Source organism: Pelophylax lessonae (genome assembly GCF_965119305.1).
Source record: "Pelophylax lessonae genome assembly, chromosome: 5".
NCBI classification, from domain to species: domain Eukaryota; kingdom Metazoa; phylum Chordata; class Amphibia; order Anura; family Ranidae; genus Pelophylax; species Pelophylax lessonae.
In genome coordinates this window covers 236,342,795-236,357,105 of record NC_138772.1, presented here as the reverse complement: position 1 = coordinate 236,357,105, position 14,311 = coordinate 236,342,795, and the positions used below count along the sequence as shown (strand labels likewise).

Sequence of the window (14,311 nt, the reverse complement as noted above, 5' to 3'; positions counted from 1 at the left end):
TCCTAGAATGCCTGACGGTGCTACTTGGATGTTGGGCCTCTGTATGTGGCCAGGCTATGTAAAAGTCTTCCATGTGGTATCGCCATACTCAGGAGGAGTAGCAGAATGTATTTTGGGGTGTCATTTTTGGTACGTACATGCTGTGTGTATAAAAAAAGAATACGTTTTAATTTTCTTTCCACATTTTCCAAAAACGTGTGGAAAAAATGACATGTTCAAAAAACTCATAATGCCTCATAGAATATACGTTTGGGTGTTTGCTTTCCAAAATGGGGTAATTTTGTGGGTAATTCCATTGTCCTGGTGCTCCAGGGCCTTCAAAAGTGTGAAAGGTCGTTAGGAAATTATATGTGTAATTTATGCTCGTAGAACACCTGACAGTGCTCCTTGAATGTTGGGCCTCTGTATGTGGCCAGGCTGTGTAAAAGTCTCACACGTGTGGTATTGCCATACTCAGGAGGAGTAGCAGAATGTATTTTGGGGTGTAATTGCAAGTATGCATATACTGTGCGTGAGAAATAACTTGTTATAACAATATTGTGTAAAAAAAAAAAAAAAAAAAAATATTCATTTTCCCAAGCCTTGTGGGAAAAAAATTACAACTTCAAAAAACTCACCATACCTCTTACTAAATACCCCGGAATGTCTGAGATGGGCTGTTGGTACAACAGGTGTGATCAATTTTCAATGATTGGCACCTTAGCTTGTAGACTCTAAAGCCCCGTACACACGTACCGATTGTCGGCCGTAAATATTCGGCCGACGGCCGATTGTAGGCTTGTTAGTATGATGCTTCCGACAGCGCATTTTCGGCCGAACAGAATCTGTCGTGCAGGCATTAAAATTTTTGTTGGCCAACACCAGAACGGGCGATTGTTCGCCAGTCAGTACAGATTTCGGCCGACAGACAGCAGATTTGCAAGACTGGGCATGCTCCGAAAAGAAAAGACAAGGAAAGTTAACCATCACATGACATCACTTCTGCAGTCGGCTGTTGGCCGACAAAATTCGTGAGCAGTCTTTTGCAGTTTTCAACAGACACGACAGCCCTGGACAAAAGACGGCCGATCGTTCGGCCGACGATCGGTACCTGTGTACGGGGCTTTACTTTCACACAGACTAAATAATATCCACCAATTTGGGTTTTTACCAAAGATATGTAGCAGTATACATTTTGGCCTAAATTTATGAAAAAAAAATTACTTATTTGCAAAATTTTATAATGGAAACTAAAACAAAATGTGTGTTTTTTTTTTTTTTTTTTTTAAATTTCACTATTTTTCACTTCTATCACAAAAAAATAAAAAAACAGTGGTGATTAGATACTACCAAAAGAAAGCTCTAAAAAATTTGATTGGGTACAGCATGCATGACTGAGTAATTATCATTCAAAGTGTGAGAGCTCTGAAAGCTGAAAATTGGTCTGGGCAGGAAGGGGGTGCAACTGCCCTGTATGGAAGTGGTTAATGAATAATTAGACTCACCTGTAGCTGAATTCTTGTTAATTAGTACTTTGCTGTCTAAATTTAGCTTCGCTCATAAGACTTTCATTGGGGTGTATTCATTTTTGCAACATGTTTTTGAATGAATATGTTTGGGAAAAATACTTTCTCTTACGTCCTCCGACAGTCGCCGCCTCTTCATATTCGTCACATATGGGGTATTAGACTTTGCTCCGAAGGAGTAGCTAGGCAACAGAATATGTTAACAATAAAGCTTTAACATATCCCACCCTCAAGGGGTGGTCCCCTCAGTCAATACCCTCCTACTTCCTGCAACCATATCTCAGTTTTAATGTCTAGCTTGTCAGGAGTGGCTGGCTCTCTCTGTGCTGGGACTTTCTGTCCCAGACTCTTTCTTCTTTTTAATATTTTGTTTGAGTTTTCTCTCTATCTTTACTTAGCTGTTATTTTTGTCAGCATTAGTTAGTTCTTCGGACGAAGAGGATCATGCGGACTGGGTCTCGGGCTGATCCCCCTGGTCGCAGGTCGTGGGTCAGTGGCTTCCCAGTCTGCCATCGAGCGTTCAGCCAGGTAACGCTCCTGGCACAGTGAACGACCCATCCCTGTTCGGTGCAGGGATGATTGGTGAGGTGGCTACCTCACCGGACGCTGTGCGGTTTCTTAACCTCCATTGTGTGCGTCTTGAATTGCGACTCTCCCTGCCTCATGTGCAGCGGTTTGTTCGCCTGTGCGGGTTCCCCACGCCATGTGAGGTAAGTGTATTTATGTGGGGACCTGTCTGTCTGGGGGGTCTCAGTCTGGGACTGTGTAACCTGCCTTTAATCACACTGCTTGTCTCCCTATCTCTCGGCTACATGCTGTGGGCTGCAAGGGGGGCGGAGCTGTATGACACTGTGTGTGTCAGGCTGGGCAGTGTGAGAAGCTGTGTGCTGTGGGGCATGTTTTTTCTTGGCATGTTTGGGCATATACAGCGATCGCTGCGGCGATCTAACATGTATCCTTATATTGGGATGTAATGTGTGTGTTTTTTATGCACTGTGGAGCGGCGTTTTCGGCGCCAAACGACGCCATTTTACCGGCGCCCGCTCCGGCCGCATGGTTTACATGCACGGCGGCCATTTTCTTGTAGCCTCCATAGGCTTACATAGAGCGCCCTGGCAGCATCACTTCCTCTTTCCAGGAACACCGATCGAGGCAGCAGCAGCAGCGGGGTCTCCTCAGGTTTTATCCTTCTGTTCTTGCTATCCATTGCCTGTATTCAGTTTGTATATTCCCTGTGGGGGTCTCATTGTGCCTGAGTGTGGTGCGGTGGGCTGCGCTTGCCGCGCTTGCTAAAAGGGGGCAGTTAACCCTTGGTTGTCTGGCATTACAGGGGCAATGGATTCTCAGGAGGGCAAGTTTCCTACAGTATTGGTGGAAAACCAGGGGACCGCTGTTTCCCCCCCAGGGGGGGATTTAGCCACTATTGTGGCTGGCCTTGCTGCCCAGGTGCAAATGCTGGTGGCTGCTCAATCTACTAAACGGCCCAGAGTTGCTCTGTCCTCTGATTCTGAGGGTGAAGGTGATGGGGCTGTTCTGGCAGGGACCTCCTTATCGGGGTCCCGCTCCTCTCTTGATCTAGTGGGGTCTGAGGTAGAGGCTGAAGTTGAGGGGGTTGATAATTCTCCCCCTGGCTCGCCTGAAGAGCTTGCAATCATGGATGAGTTGATTGCTTCCATTAAGCAGACGCTACGTTTGCAGGACGAAGTGTGTCCCCCCGCTGCCTTGGCGGCTTATGGGACGCAGAGGAAACGCAGGACGCCGCAGGTTTTTCCCTGCAATGCTGATTTTCAGCGCGCTGTTAAGGATCAATGGCGCGATCTGCGCAAGCCTTTTACGGTACCAAGTAAATTCAAGCTGCGTTATCCTTTCTCGCCTGCCACTGATGAACGGTGGTGTGTGCCTCCACCAGTGGATCATGCAATTGCGGTTTTGAACAAAGCCACTGCGATTCCTGCAGAGGGTTCCCCTGTTTTCCGTGATGCCACGGATAGGAGACTGGAGTCTCTTGCCCGTCATACTTATTCTGTTACGGGTTCTATGCTTAAGGCTCTGTTTGCTTCTCTCATGGCGGCCCAGGCGATCGCAAGTTGGACGCAGATGCTTAGGCGCGTCCTAGTGGCCGATTCGGCCTCGGCGGCGACCCTGGATATGGTGGATCAGATCCACCAGGGTGTCATGTATCTGTGTGATGCGGACCTGGACCTGATTCCGTTGGCTGCACGTGTGCACAGCGTGGCGGTGTTGTCTCGCCGCCTGGTTTGGTTGAAATGTTGGTCGGTGGACCAATCTTCCCGTAAGACCTTAGCCAATCTGCCTTATGATGGGTCTCGCCTTTTTGGGGAGTCCCTGGATGTGTTGATTAAGGGGATCACCGGGGGTAAGAGCACTCTCTTGCCCCATTTCCCCAAGGCTAAGGGGGCTTCTGGGAAGAAGCATGCTAATTTTCGGCCCCCTCAGGGGTCCTTTCGTGCCTTTCGGCCGCACTACAAGGGCAAACCGTTCAAAGGCCAAGGCTCTCAGAAGAAGCCCTGGTCTGGGAAACAGAAGTCCGGCCAATCCGGACCTGCAGCCCATAACAGTTCGGCCTGAAGGGGCGCCCTCACCCAGTTTTGGGGTGGGGGGACGCTTGCTCGGTTTTCTTCAGCCCTGGTTGGCCCGTGTGCGGGACAGATGGGTTCTGGAAATCGTTCGATCTGGTTACAAGATCGAGTTTCTCTCTCGGCCGGAGAGCAGATTTTTTCCCTCAAATCTTCAACTGTCTCCAGAGCGCCTGCGGGATCTGCACCTGGCGGTGCGGGACCTAAGGGCTCAGGGAGTGGTGGTTCCGGTGCCTCATCGGGACAGATTTCGGGGGTTTTATTCCAATCTGTTCACCGTGCCCAGGAAGGAGGGCAAGGTTCGTCCGATTCTGGACTTGAAGGCTCTGAACCGCTCTGTGCGGGTTCGCAAGTTCCGCATGGAATCCCTGCGCTCGGTGGTGGCTGCCCTCGTTCCGGGGGAATTCATGGCCTCCATCGATTTGAAGGATGCGTACCTTCACATCCCCATATTCGAGGGTCATCAGAGATACCTTCGATTTGCCATTGCGGAGGATCACTACCAGTTCGTGGCGTTGCCCTTTGGTCTCGCCTCGGCTCCGCGGGTCTTCACCAAGGTGCTTGCGCCGGTTCTGGCATTATTGAGGGCCCAGGGCATTTCTGTCCTGGGGTATCTGGACGACATTCTGGTTCGGTCTGCGACCAGTCAGGGTCTGGAGGAGGACCTGTCTGTCACAATGCAAACTCTGCAGGAGTTTGGTTGGACGATAAATGTTCCAAAGTAGACACTGAGTCCGTCGGTTCGTCTCCCCTATCTGGGAATGATACTGGACTCGGTGCAGGCGAAGGTCTTCCTGCCGGAAGACAAACTCAGGACTCTTCAGGAGGAAGTCAGGTCCCTCAGGGACGTTCCGCACTCGTCTCTGCGGACGTGTATGAGATGTCTGGGATTGATGGTCTCGGCCTTCGAGGCGATTCCTTTCGCGCAGTTTCACACGCGGGGTCTCCAAGCGGAGATCCTGTCCAGGTGGGACGGGCGACCTCAATCTCTGGATCTTCAGATCTCGTTGCGTCATCGCACCAGGGAAAACCTTCTGTGGTGGCTCCAGTCCCCGTTGGTGTCCGGGGGCAAGTCGTTTCGTCCGATCTCGTGGACGGTAATCACCACGGATGCCAGCCTGTCGGGCTGGGGTGGTGTTCTGGGCGTTCTGTCCGCCCAGGGGACCTGGTCGGAGGGGGAGTCTTCCCTCCCGATCAACATTCTGGAATTGCGTGCGATAAGGCTCTGCCTTCATCGCTGGACGGACCGGCTGCAGGGCTGCCCGGTTCGGGTGCAGACGGACAATGCCACGGCGGTGGCCTACATCAACCACCAAGGGGGCACCAGGAGTGCCCGAGCGGCTCGAGAAGTGGCCGACATTCTATCTTGGGCCGAGACTCATGTCCCGGCGATAACGGCGGTTCACATTCCGGGAGTGGAGAACTGGCAGGCGGACTATCTGAGTCACCAGACCCTGGATCAGGGGGAATGGTCTCTCCACCCGGCTGTCTTCCAGATGTTGTGCGCGAAGTGGGGTCTTCCAGATGTGGACCTTTTCGCGTCTCGCCTCAACTACAAGGTGAAGAGGTTCGTGGCAAGGACGCGCGACCCTCGGGCAGACGCGTCGGACGCGTTAGTGGCCCCGTGGCATCAGTACAGGCTGATGTACGCGTTTCCACCGATTCAATTGCTGTCCAGGTTCCTTCGCAGGTTACACTCGTAACGCAGCACGGTGATTCTTGTGGCACCGGACTGGCCTCGCCGGTCCTGGTACGCAGACCTCGTGAATCTGGCGGTCGACGCCCCTTGGCGTCTGCCTCTTCGAGACGATCTACTGTCTCAAGGACCGATTTACCATCCTGCTTTACAGTCGCTGGCTTTGACGGCCTGGCTGTTGAGACCGAGGTCCTGAAGGAGAAGGGTCTCTCTCCAGAGGTCGTTCATACTTTGATCAACGCGAGGAAGTCTTCCTCGGGGAAGGTTTATTACCGTACTTGGAAGGCCTATTTTGCCTGGTGTGAGTCCAGGGGGTTTTCACCCCGCACGTACTCGGTTTCCCGTGTGCTGTCTTTCCTTCAGACGGGTTTCGATCAGCGTTTGGCGCTGGCTACGATAAAGGGTCAGGTGTCTGCGCTGGCCGTTCTGTTTCAACGTCCCGTGGCTTCCAACTCCTTGGTTGGCACCTTTATTCAGGGTGTGCGGCATCTGGTTCCTCCTAGGAGGGATCCTTTGCCCCCTTGGGACTTGAATCTCGTTCTATCTGTGTTACAACGTGATCCTTTTGAACAGATCAGGGAGATCTCGTTGTCTATGTTGTCCAAAAAGGTCGCCTTTTTGGTGGCGATCACTTCGGCTCGCAGAGTGTCGGAACTGGCGGCTTTGTCCTGCAAGTCTCCGTACCTGGTTGTTCATTTGGATAAGGTGGTCTTGCGACCTAATCCTTCTTTTCTGCCGAAACGAGTTTCGGAATTCCATCTTAACGAGGATATTGTTTTGCCTTCGTTGTGCACGAAGCCTAAACATCCAAAGGAGATGAGATTGCACTCTCTGGATGTTGTTCGGGCGATAAGGGTTTACCTTAAATCGACTGAGTCTTTTCGTAAGACGGACTCCAGAGGGTCCTCGGAAGGGCATGGCGGCTTCGGCCTCTACCATCGCCAAATGGATCAGGCAGACCATTGAACAGGCCTATGCCTTGCAGGGGAAGGTTCCCCCTGTGCCTGTGAAGGCGCACTCTACTAGATCTCTGAGTACGTCTTGGGCCTGCCGTCATGGGGCTTCTGTAGCCCAGGTGTGTAAGGCGGCGACTTGGTCGACCGTGCACACTTTCACAAAATTCTACAAAGTAGATGTTCAGGCATCGGCGGATGCTTCCTTTGGCCGCAAGGTTCTTAGTGCGGCTGTTCCCTAGGGTCCCTTGTTGGGGACTCCTGGCTGTTGGGACTGTTTTTTGTATCCCCTGGGTTTTTTGTCTTTTCCTGGGTTGTTGCTCCTGTTGAGCACTTATTTTTGCTGTTGCCCAGCTGGTTTCCTTCCTTTGGTAAGGTTCCTTTCTTTGATGTGGAGACTGCGTTGCCTTTCGGCGCGGATGCGTTTCCCACCCCTCATGTTTGCACTGCTTTGGGACGTCCCCACATGTGACGAATATGAAGAGGCGGCGACTGTCGGAGGACGTAAGAGAAAACGGAATTTTTGTAAAATCTTACCTGTAAAATTCCTTTCTCTGAGTCCTCCGACAGTCGCCGCCCCCGCCCCTCTTTTGGGGTTTGAATGTATACTCTACTGCTATTCCACTAAAACTGAGATATGGTTGCAGGAAGTAGGAGGGTATTGACTGAGGGGACCACCCCTTGAGGGTGGGATATGTTAAAGCTTTATTGTTAACATATTCTGTTGCCTAGCTACTCCTTCGGAGCAAAGTCTAATACCCCATATGTGACGAATATGAAGAGGCGGCAACTGTCGGAGGACTCAGAGAAAGGAATTTTACAGGTAAGATTTTACAAAAATTCCGTTTTTTGGTGTGTGCAAATTAACAAATCTTGGTTGCAATTAATGGCCCACATTTGTGGGAGTATTTTGTAGTATAGTGTCCCATACAAAATGTTAAGGAAAGGTTTTTTTGACAAATCTGTTGGGGTGTACTAATTTATGCTGAGCAGTGTTTGTGTTTCTATATAGAGATCTGTATGATTTAGTATATCGAAAGAAAATTAAAACTATTTTGACTTCCTTTGTTTCAGGGATTTTCACCTTACCGGAGAGCAACATATCGTTATACTCCATTGCTTGCCTGGATCCTAACTCCAAACATCTACATCTCAGAACTGTTTGGGAAGGTGTTATTTGTGTGGTGTGATGTAGTTGCTGCCTACCTAATCCACAGCATCTTGAGACTGCAAGGATTAGATAACTACTCGGCGAAAAAGTATAGTGCTTTCTGGCTTTTTAACCCTTTACCGATGGCTGTATCTAGCAGAGGAAATGCAGAATCTATTTTGGCTGTGCTTGTCCTGGCATCCTTGTATTATGTGTTGAAGCATAATCTTTTCAAAGCTGCACTTCTCTATGGCTTTTCTGTGCACGTGAAGATTTACCCAGTGGCTCTCCTCCTACAAACTCTACTATTTCTGCAAGTAGAGAGGACTAAGAAAAAGAAACACAAAGGAAAATGTTTCATATTCAAATGGTTTGGAATGTTATGGGATATGCTTGAGAGGATGCTAACTTGGGATATTTTTGTCTTTGGAGCTGTCATGAGTTTGACACTGTTGGGGCTGAACTGTGCTTTCTATTATATGTAAGTTTTTTTTTTCTCTTTAAGTTTTTTTTAATAATCCTATGTAAAGTACAACAGATATTACAAAGTTTGATATTTTACATTTCATATCAGTAGTCTCATAAACAGGTAATAGTGGTTAATATTAATGACTTTCAGGGGTGGAGATGTATGTAGAACGAAGGGTCTCATAGACAACTTTTGCAGCTAGATAGTTTGTACAAGATACCCATATATTCCAAAACTAGTCAAAGCAGTTTTAAACCCAAAAATATTTACTATTGCAGCTTCCCAATTAAATCCTCTCTGACGACGGCATTCATTTTCCTTTTTTAGAGCTTTTTTTCCTTTATTTTCACCTGCTGTTTTGGCCAGTAAGTCTAATATTTTTCAAGTTCTTTTAACCGATCAAGCTGTCCAGCAAAAGTGGTAGTTTCAGACAAACCATTTAACACAAATAGGGGTACTTACAATGGTCAGTTTTTATTCATTTATTTAAGACCTTCATTCCAAAAGAAAAACAAACTATTGCTGTAAATGTTTAAAAAGTGTTGGCTAGAGTTTGGTTTTTTGTTTGTTAATTCAATTGAAATCTGCTAATTTGCTGCTAATCTAACACTACCCTCCCCCAGATTGACAGTCGACTTGCAACTACATTACCTGTTACAATATTTAAATATTGGTGTAGCAAGATGTAAAATTTCTGAGGCTGAATTTGTAGTTCCTGCCTCTTTGTCCATCTCCAGTACCACCTCCTAGGTCAGTGATGGCGAACCCATGGCACGCGTGCCTTCTCTGTGGGCACACAAGCGCATACTGACCGGGGGCGGGATCAGGGTGAATAAAGTGCTGTAGTGTTTTGTAAATGGATTCCACGGAGAGACAGTGGGCGGAGCTGGAGCGGAGTATTAAAGTATTCCACATAGGTGCCAAAGTGCTTTCAAGGAAGAAACCCCTATGGGGATGCACTCACCAGACCTGGCGATAAAACGAGCCTTAAACTGTGACAATATTCCCTGGATGGATGGATCCTGCACAGCCTCCAAGTACCTCTGTTTCAGCTCCTCTCCGCTCTCTCCTCAATCCTGTATTAAAAGAAGGGGAAGGAGCCAAACATAGTGAAGCCCGTAGGTGTTTTATTCCATAAGATATAGTAAAACTACTCACAAAAGTACAGTGGTAATCAGCATTTGGAAAATAACGGTATCACAACGAATCATCCCACTTCCGGGCAGAGGAACATCACACGACGTCACTTCCTGAAACCACCGTGGAACGCACGCCGGCAGCGTACGCGGAAGTGGGATGATTCGTTGTGATACCGGTGAATGTTACGTTTGCTTCCACCTATGAAGACACCATTATTTCCTTGGCACTTCAAATTTGGTGCTGGCAGTTTTACAAAAACAGCCTTTTGAACCTCTGGGGCAGATTCCCCTGGTTCTTCTGACCAGGAAACTGGTCTTTTTGATTGTGATAACTTCAGCTAGAAGGGTATCTGAACTAGCAGCTCTTTCTTGTAAAACTCCATGTACATGGGACGTTGTAAATGGCCGTTTAGGAGCAGTTGGGCATTTTTTTCAGAAGCCCATGAACCCACCTACATGTTATCTTATCTGTCCATTTACACAGGGTCGTTTACAGTCATTTGCAGGCAGTTGAGTTCAGGGACGTTTTTTGGAAAGCAATTATTTGCGTTCGAACGCGTGTTTCCCGTCGTTTCACACGCAAAAACCGCGACGACCCACGTTTAGCGCTCGCGTTTTTCCATTTTGAAGGGGAATTATTTTTTTGACCTCTAGGAACGGTTCTAAACGCAAACGACCGCAAAACGCGGGTGCAAACGCGACCTAACGGACGTTTTTAAACGTCCTAAAAATTCCAGCATTCAAAGGGACTTTTAACAATGCCCCGTGTACATGGAGCCTAAAGAGCCATTCTTGATTTCTCTTACGTCCGCCTCCTCTAAGTCATCACTATTGGGTATTGACTTCCGCTCCGCAATAGTAGCTAGGCATAAGTCAAAAGAACAAAAGCATTTGCATAGACACACCCATGGGGGCTGTCCCACTGGTCAATACCCCCCTGCAGTGATCACTCCCAACTCAGTTTGGTAGCATAGCAGTAAGTGTACAAGAAAACCCCAAAAGAGGGGCGGGGCAGTGACTGTCGGAGGACTCAGAGAAAGGAATTTTACAGGTAAGATTTTACAAAAATTCCGTTTTCTCTTACGTCCTCCGACAGTCACCGCCTCCACTAAGTCATCACTATTGGGATGTCCCAAAGCAGTGTAGACATGAGGGGTGGGAGACGCAACCGTAGAAAAAGGCAATGCAGTACCCACATCAGAGAAAGGAACCTTACACGCACAGTAAGAGAACCTTCTGGGCAACAGAAAACATGGCTCAACAGGAGCAACAGCCCAGGAAAGCAAACAACCCAGGGATAACACCCCAACAGCCAGGGACCCACAAAAAAACACAAGGGTCCTTCATGGCACCGCCGCACTGAGAACTTTGCAGCCAAAGGAGGCATCAGCTGATGCCAGAACATCCACCTTATAGAATTTGGAAAAGGTGTGCACCGACGACCAAGTCGCAGCCTTGCGTCTTCCGAAAGGACTCCGTAGACGACAGGTAAACCCTAATCGCCCTGACAACATATTCGGACACTGAGGGGACTCCCCGACTACGGACCAACACAGTGTCGCACACTGACCATTCCCCCAGCATCCATACCCGTGGCATGGTCCAGCATATATACTGCCCATTTTTCTCTGCATTGGGTATACATCTCATGTGCAATACACTGTGACTTCATCTTGATGCCGGCCCACAAGTCCAAGGGTTTATGAGCTCTCAGCCTTACACTGATGAGGTCCTCTCACAGCACCATTCAGGGCAAACAGCCTACTTGGTATGCTGATGCCTGTCTGGTCCTGTGATATCCATATAGGTGGTCAATTCGCTACGATCATGTGCATTCATGTAATTTTATGGTTTTAATATGTTATGTAGTGTCTGATTTGCCACCCCGATTTCTCTATCTGTATTTATGGGTTTTCAAGGCATACGTGCCTAATAAAATTTACTGATCAAATTTCATACTACATTGTCTGGAGTGCCCTTAGTTGGTCTCTTTGTTTGAGATTGTCAGACCCCAGCCTGTCAACTCAACAACCCCCTTTTTTCATATGACATTGTCTGACCAACGGTCACCATCCATGACATGCTATAACATATTGCATTAGTACAGGGTTATTTTTTCTCCCAAAACCTTCTTATTGGGTCCCTGGTTTAGGCCTTTTTTGGAACACAAACCTCTGCCCCTTTAAGGTTGGTTCCATGACTGAGCCTTGGGGGACCCCGCTTACCACATCAGACCAGTATGAGTATGCGCTGTTTATTACCACCCTTTGGACACACCCTTTTAGCCAGTTCCGTATCCAAGAGCAAACCCTGCTGTCGATACCTGCAGACCTTATTTTATAAATTAAGCGCTTGTGGGGAACTGTATCAAACGCCTTAGAAAAATCCAGGTACACCACATCCACTGGTCTCCCCCTATCTAGCTCACAGCTCACCTCCTCGTAGAATGTTAGGAGATTGGTTTGACAAGAACGCCCATTTGTAAACCCGTGCTGATTACTGCTGATGATGTTGTTGTCTTTAGCAAACTCTACGATATAGTCCCTTATCATCCCCTCCAGAAGTTTACATACTATCGATGTCAAACTGACAGGCCTATAATTTCCCGGGATATGCCTCTACCCCTTTTTGAATATCGGTATCACGTTAGCTTTCCTCCAATCCCCTGGCACATTTCCTGTCCTAATACTGTCAGCAAAGATCAGGAACAGTGGTCTAGATATAACCTTACTGAGTTCTTTGAGTACTCTCGGATGTACGCCATCCGGGCCTGGTGATTTGTTTGTTTGTGTTAAATTTATCCAGCCTTTCCCTAATTTCACCCTCTGTTAGCCATAGCGGCATGACCTGTGTATTATTACTAACCATACAGTCATGATCAGTGTACCCTTCCTTTTCCTGTGTAAAGATTGACGAGAAAAAAGCATTCAGCACGGTTGCTTTTTCAGTGTCCTCTGTAACCATCCTCCCATCATCGTTAATTATGTGTGCAATATGCTCTGCCCTAGTTTTTTTGCTGTTGATATATTTAAAACATTTTTAGGGTTTTTTCTTTACTATTCTCCGCTATTTGTCTCTCAAAGTTGATTTTAGCCATTTTGATTTTGTGTTTACTTTTCTTATTTGCCTCCTTGTATTGCTCGAAAGCCGATACTGTGCCCTCTGATTTATATTTCTTGAAGGCCATTTTTTTTCCCTAATAAGTTTTTTAACGTTACGGTTTAGCCAGCCAGGTTTGGCTTTGTCGCTTCTAAATTTATTTCCCATAGAAATGCACTGCAAGATGCATTTTTTTAATATGTTCCTAAAGCATTCCCATTTTTCCTCCGTGGTCAGTGATCCCAGGGTTTGGTCCCATTTACCCTTTCCATCAATGAGCACAGTTTTGGAAAGTTTGCCCTTCTGAAGTTTAGGGTTCTTATCAGTGGCGGCTGGTGCTCAAAATTTTTGGGGGGGCGCAAAAAGAAAAATGTAATAGGTATTGCTTCGCGTCAAAAAACGCAGTAAAAAATTGCGTGACTTTGAAGTCATGGTACAGGCATGGCACAGGTGATGGTATAGGCATGGCATAGGTGATGGTACAGGCATGGCATAGGTGATGGTACAGGCATGGCACAGGTGATGGTACAGGCATGGCACAGATATGGTATAGGCATGTCACAGGTCATGGTACAGGAGATGGTATATGCCCCCTTTCAATGCAGTGACCAGCGTACATGCCCCCTTCAATGCAGAGTTCAGCGTGCGTGCCCCCTTCAATGCAATGAACACTGTGCTATGCCCCCTTCAATGCAATAAACACTGTGCTGTGCCCCCACAATGCAGAGTTCAGCGTGCATGCCCCCTTCAATGCAACTGTGCTGTGCCTCCTTCAATGCAATGAAGAATGTGCTGTGCCCCCTTCAATGCAATAAACACTGTTCTGTGCCCCCTTCAATGCAATGAACGCTGTGCTATGCCCCCTTCAATGCAATGAACACTGTGCTATGCCCCCTTCAATGCAATGAACACTGTGCTGTGCCCCCTTCAATGCAATAAACACTGTGCTGTGCCCCCTTCAATGCAATGAACACTGTGCTGTGCCCCCTTCAATGCAATAAACACTGTGCTGTGCCCCCTTCAATGCAATAAACACTGTGCCCCCTTCAATGCAATGAACTCTGTGCTGTGCCCCAACAATGCAGAGTTCAGCGTGCATGCCCCCTTCAATGCAACCGTGCTGTGCCCCCTTCAATGCAATGAACACTGTGCTGTGCCCCCACAATGCAGAGTTCAGCGTGCATGCCCCCTTCAATGCAACTGTGCTGTGCCCCCTTCAATGCAATAAACACTGTGCAGAGTTCAGCGTGCGTGCCTCCTTCAATGCAACTGTTCCGTGCCCCCATCAATGCAGAGTTCAGCGTGCGAGCCCCTTTCAATGCAGAGCGCCACAGCATTGTCCCCAATCACTGCATAGCGCCACAGCATTGTCCCCAATCACTGCAGAGCGCCACAGCATTGTCCCCAATCACTGCAGAGCGCCACAGCATTGTCCCCAATCACTGCAGTGCGCCACAGCATTGTCCCCCAATGATTGCAGAGCGCCACAGCATTGTCCCCCAATGATTGCAGAGCGCCACAGCATTGTCCCCCAATGATTGCAGAGCGCCACAGCATTGTACCCCAATGATTGCAGAGCGGCCACAGCATTGTCCCCCAATGATTGCAGAGCGCCACAGCATTGTCCCCCCAAGATTGCAGAGCGCCACAGCATTGTCCCCCAATGATTGCAGAGCGCCACAGCATTGTCCCCCAATGATTGC

At 48.2% G+C, this 14,311-nt stretch overlaps 1 protein-coding gene across 1 annotated transcript in view; it reads left to right on the top strand.

Moving 5' to 3' along the window:
• The window catches only part of PIGM (phosphatidylinositol glycan anchor biosynthesis class M), a 108,960-nt gene that overhangs the window by 37,578 nt on the left and 57,071 nt on the right, over positions 1 to 14,311 (top strand). The window contains exon 2 of the mRNA XM_082259933.1: positions 7,826 to 8,382. Within this exon, the coding sequence (XP_082116059.1) occupies positions 7,826 to 8,382 (557 nt within the window). The remainder of the gene's footprint in view (positions 1 to 7,825; positions 8,383 to 14,311) is intronic.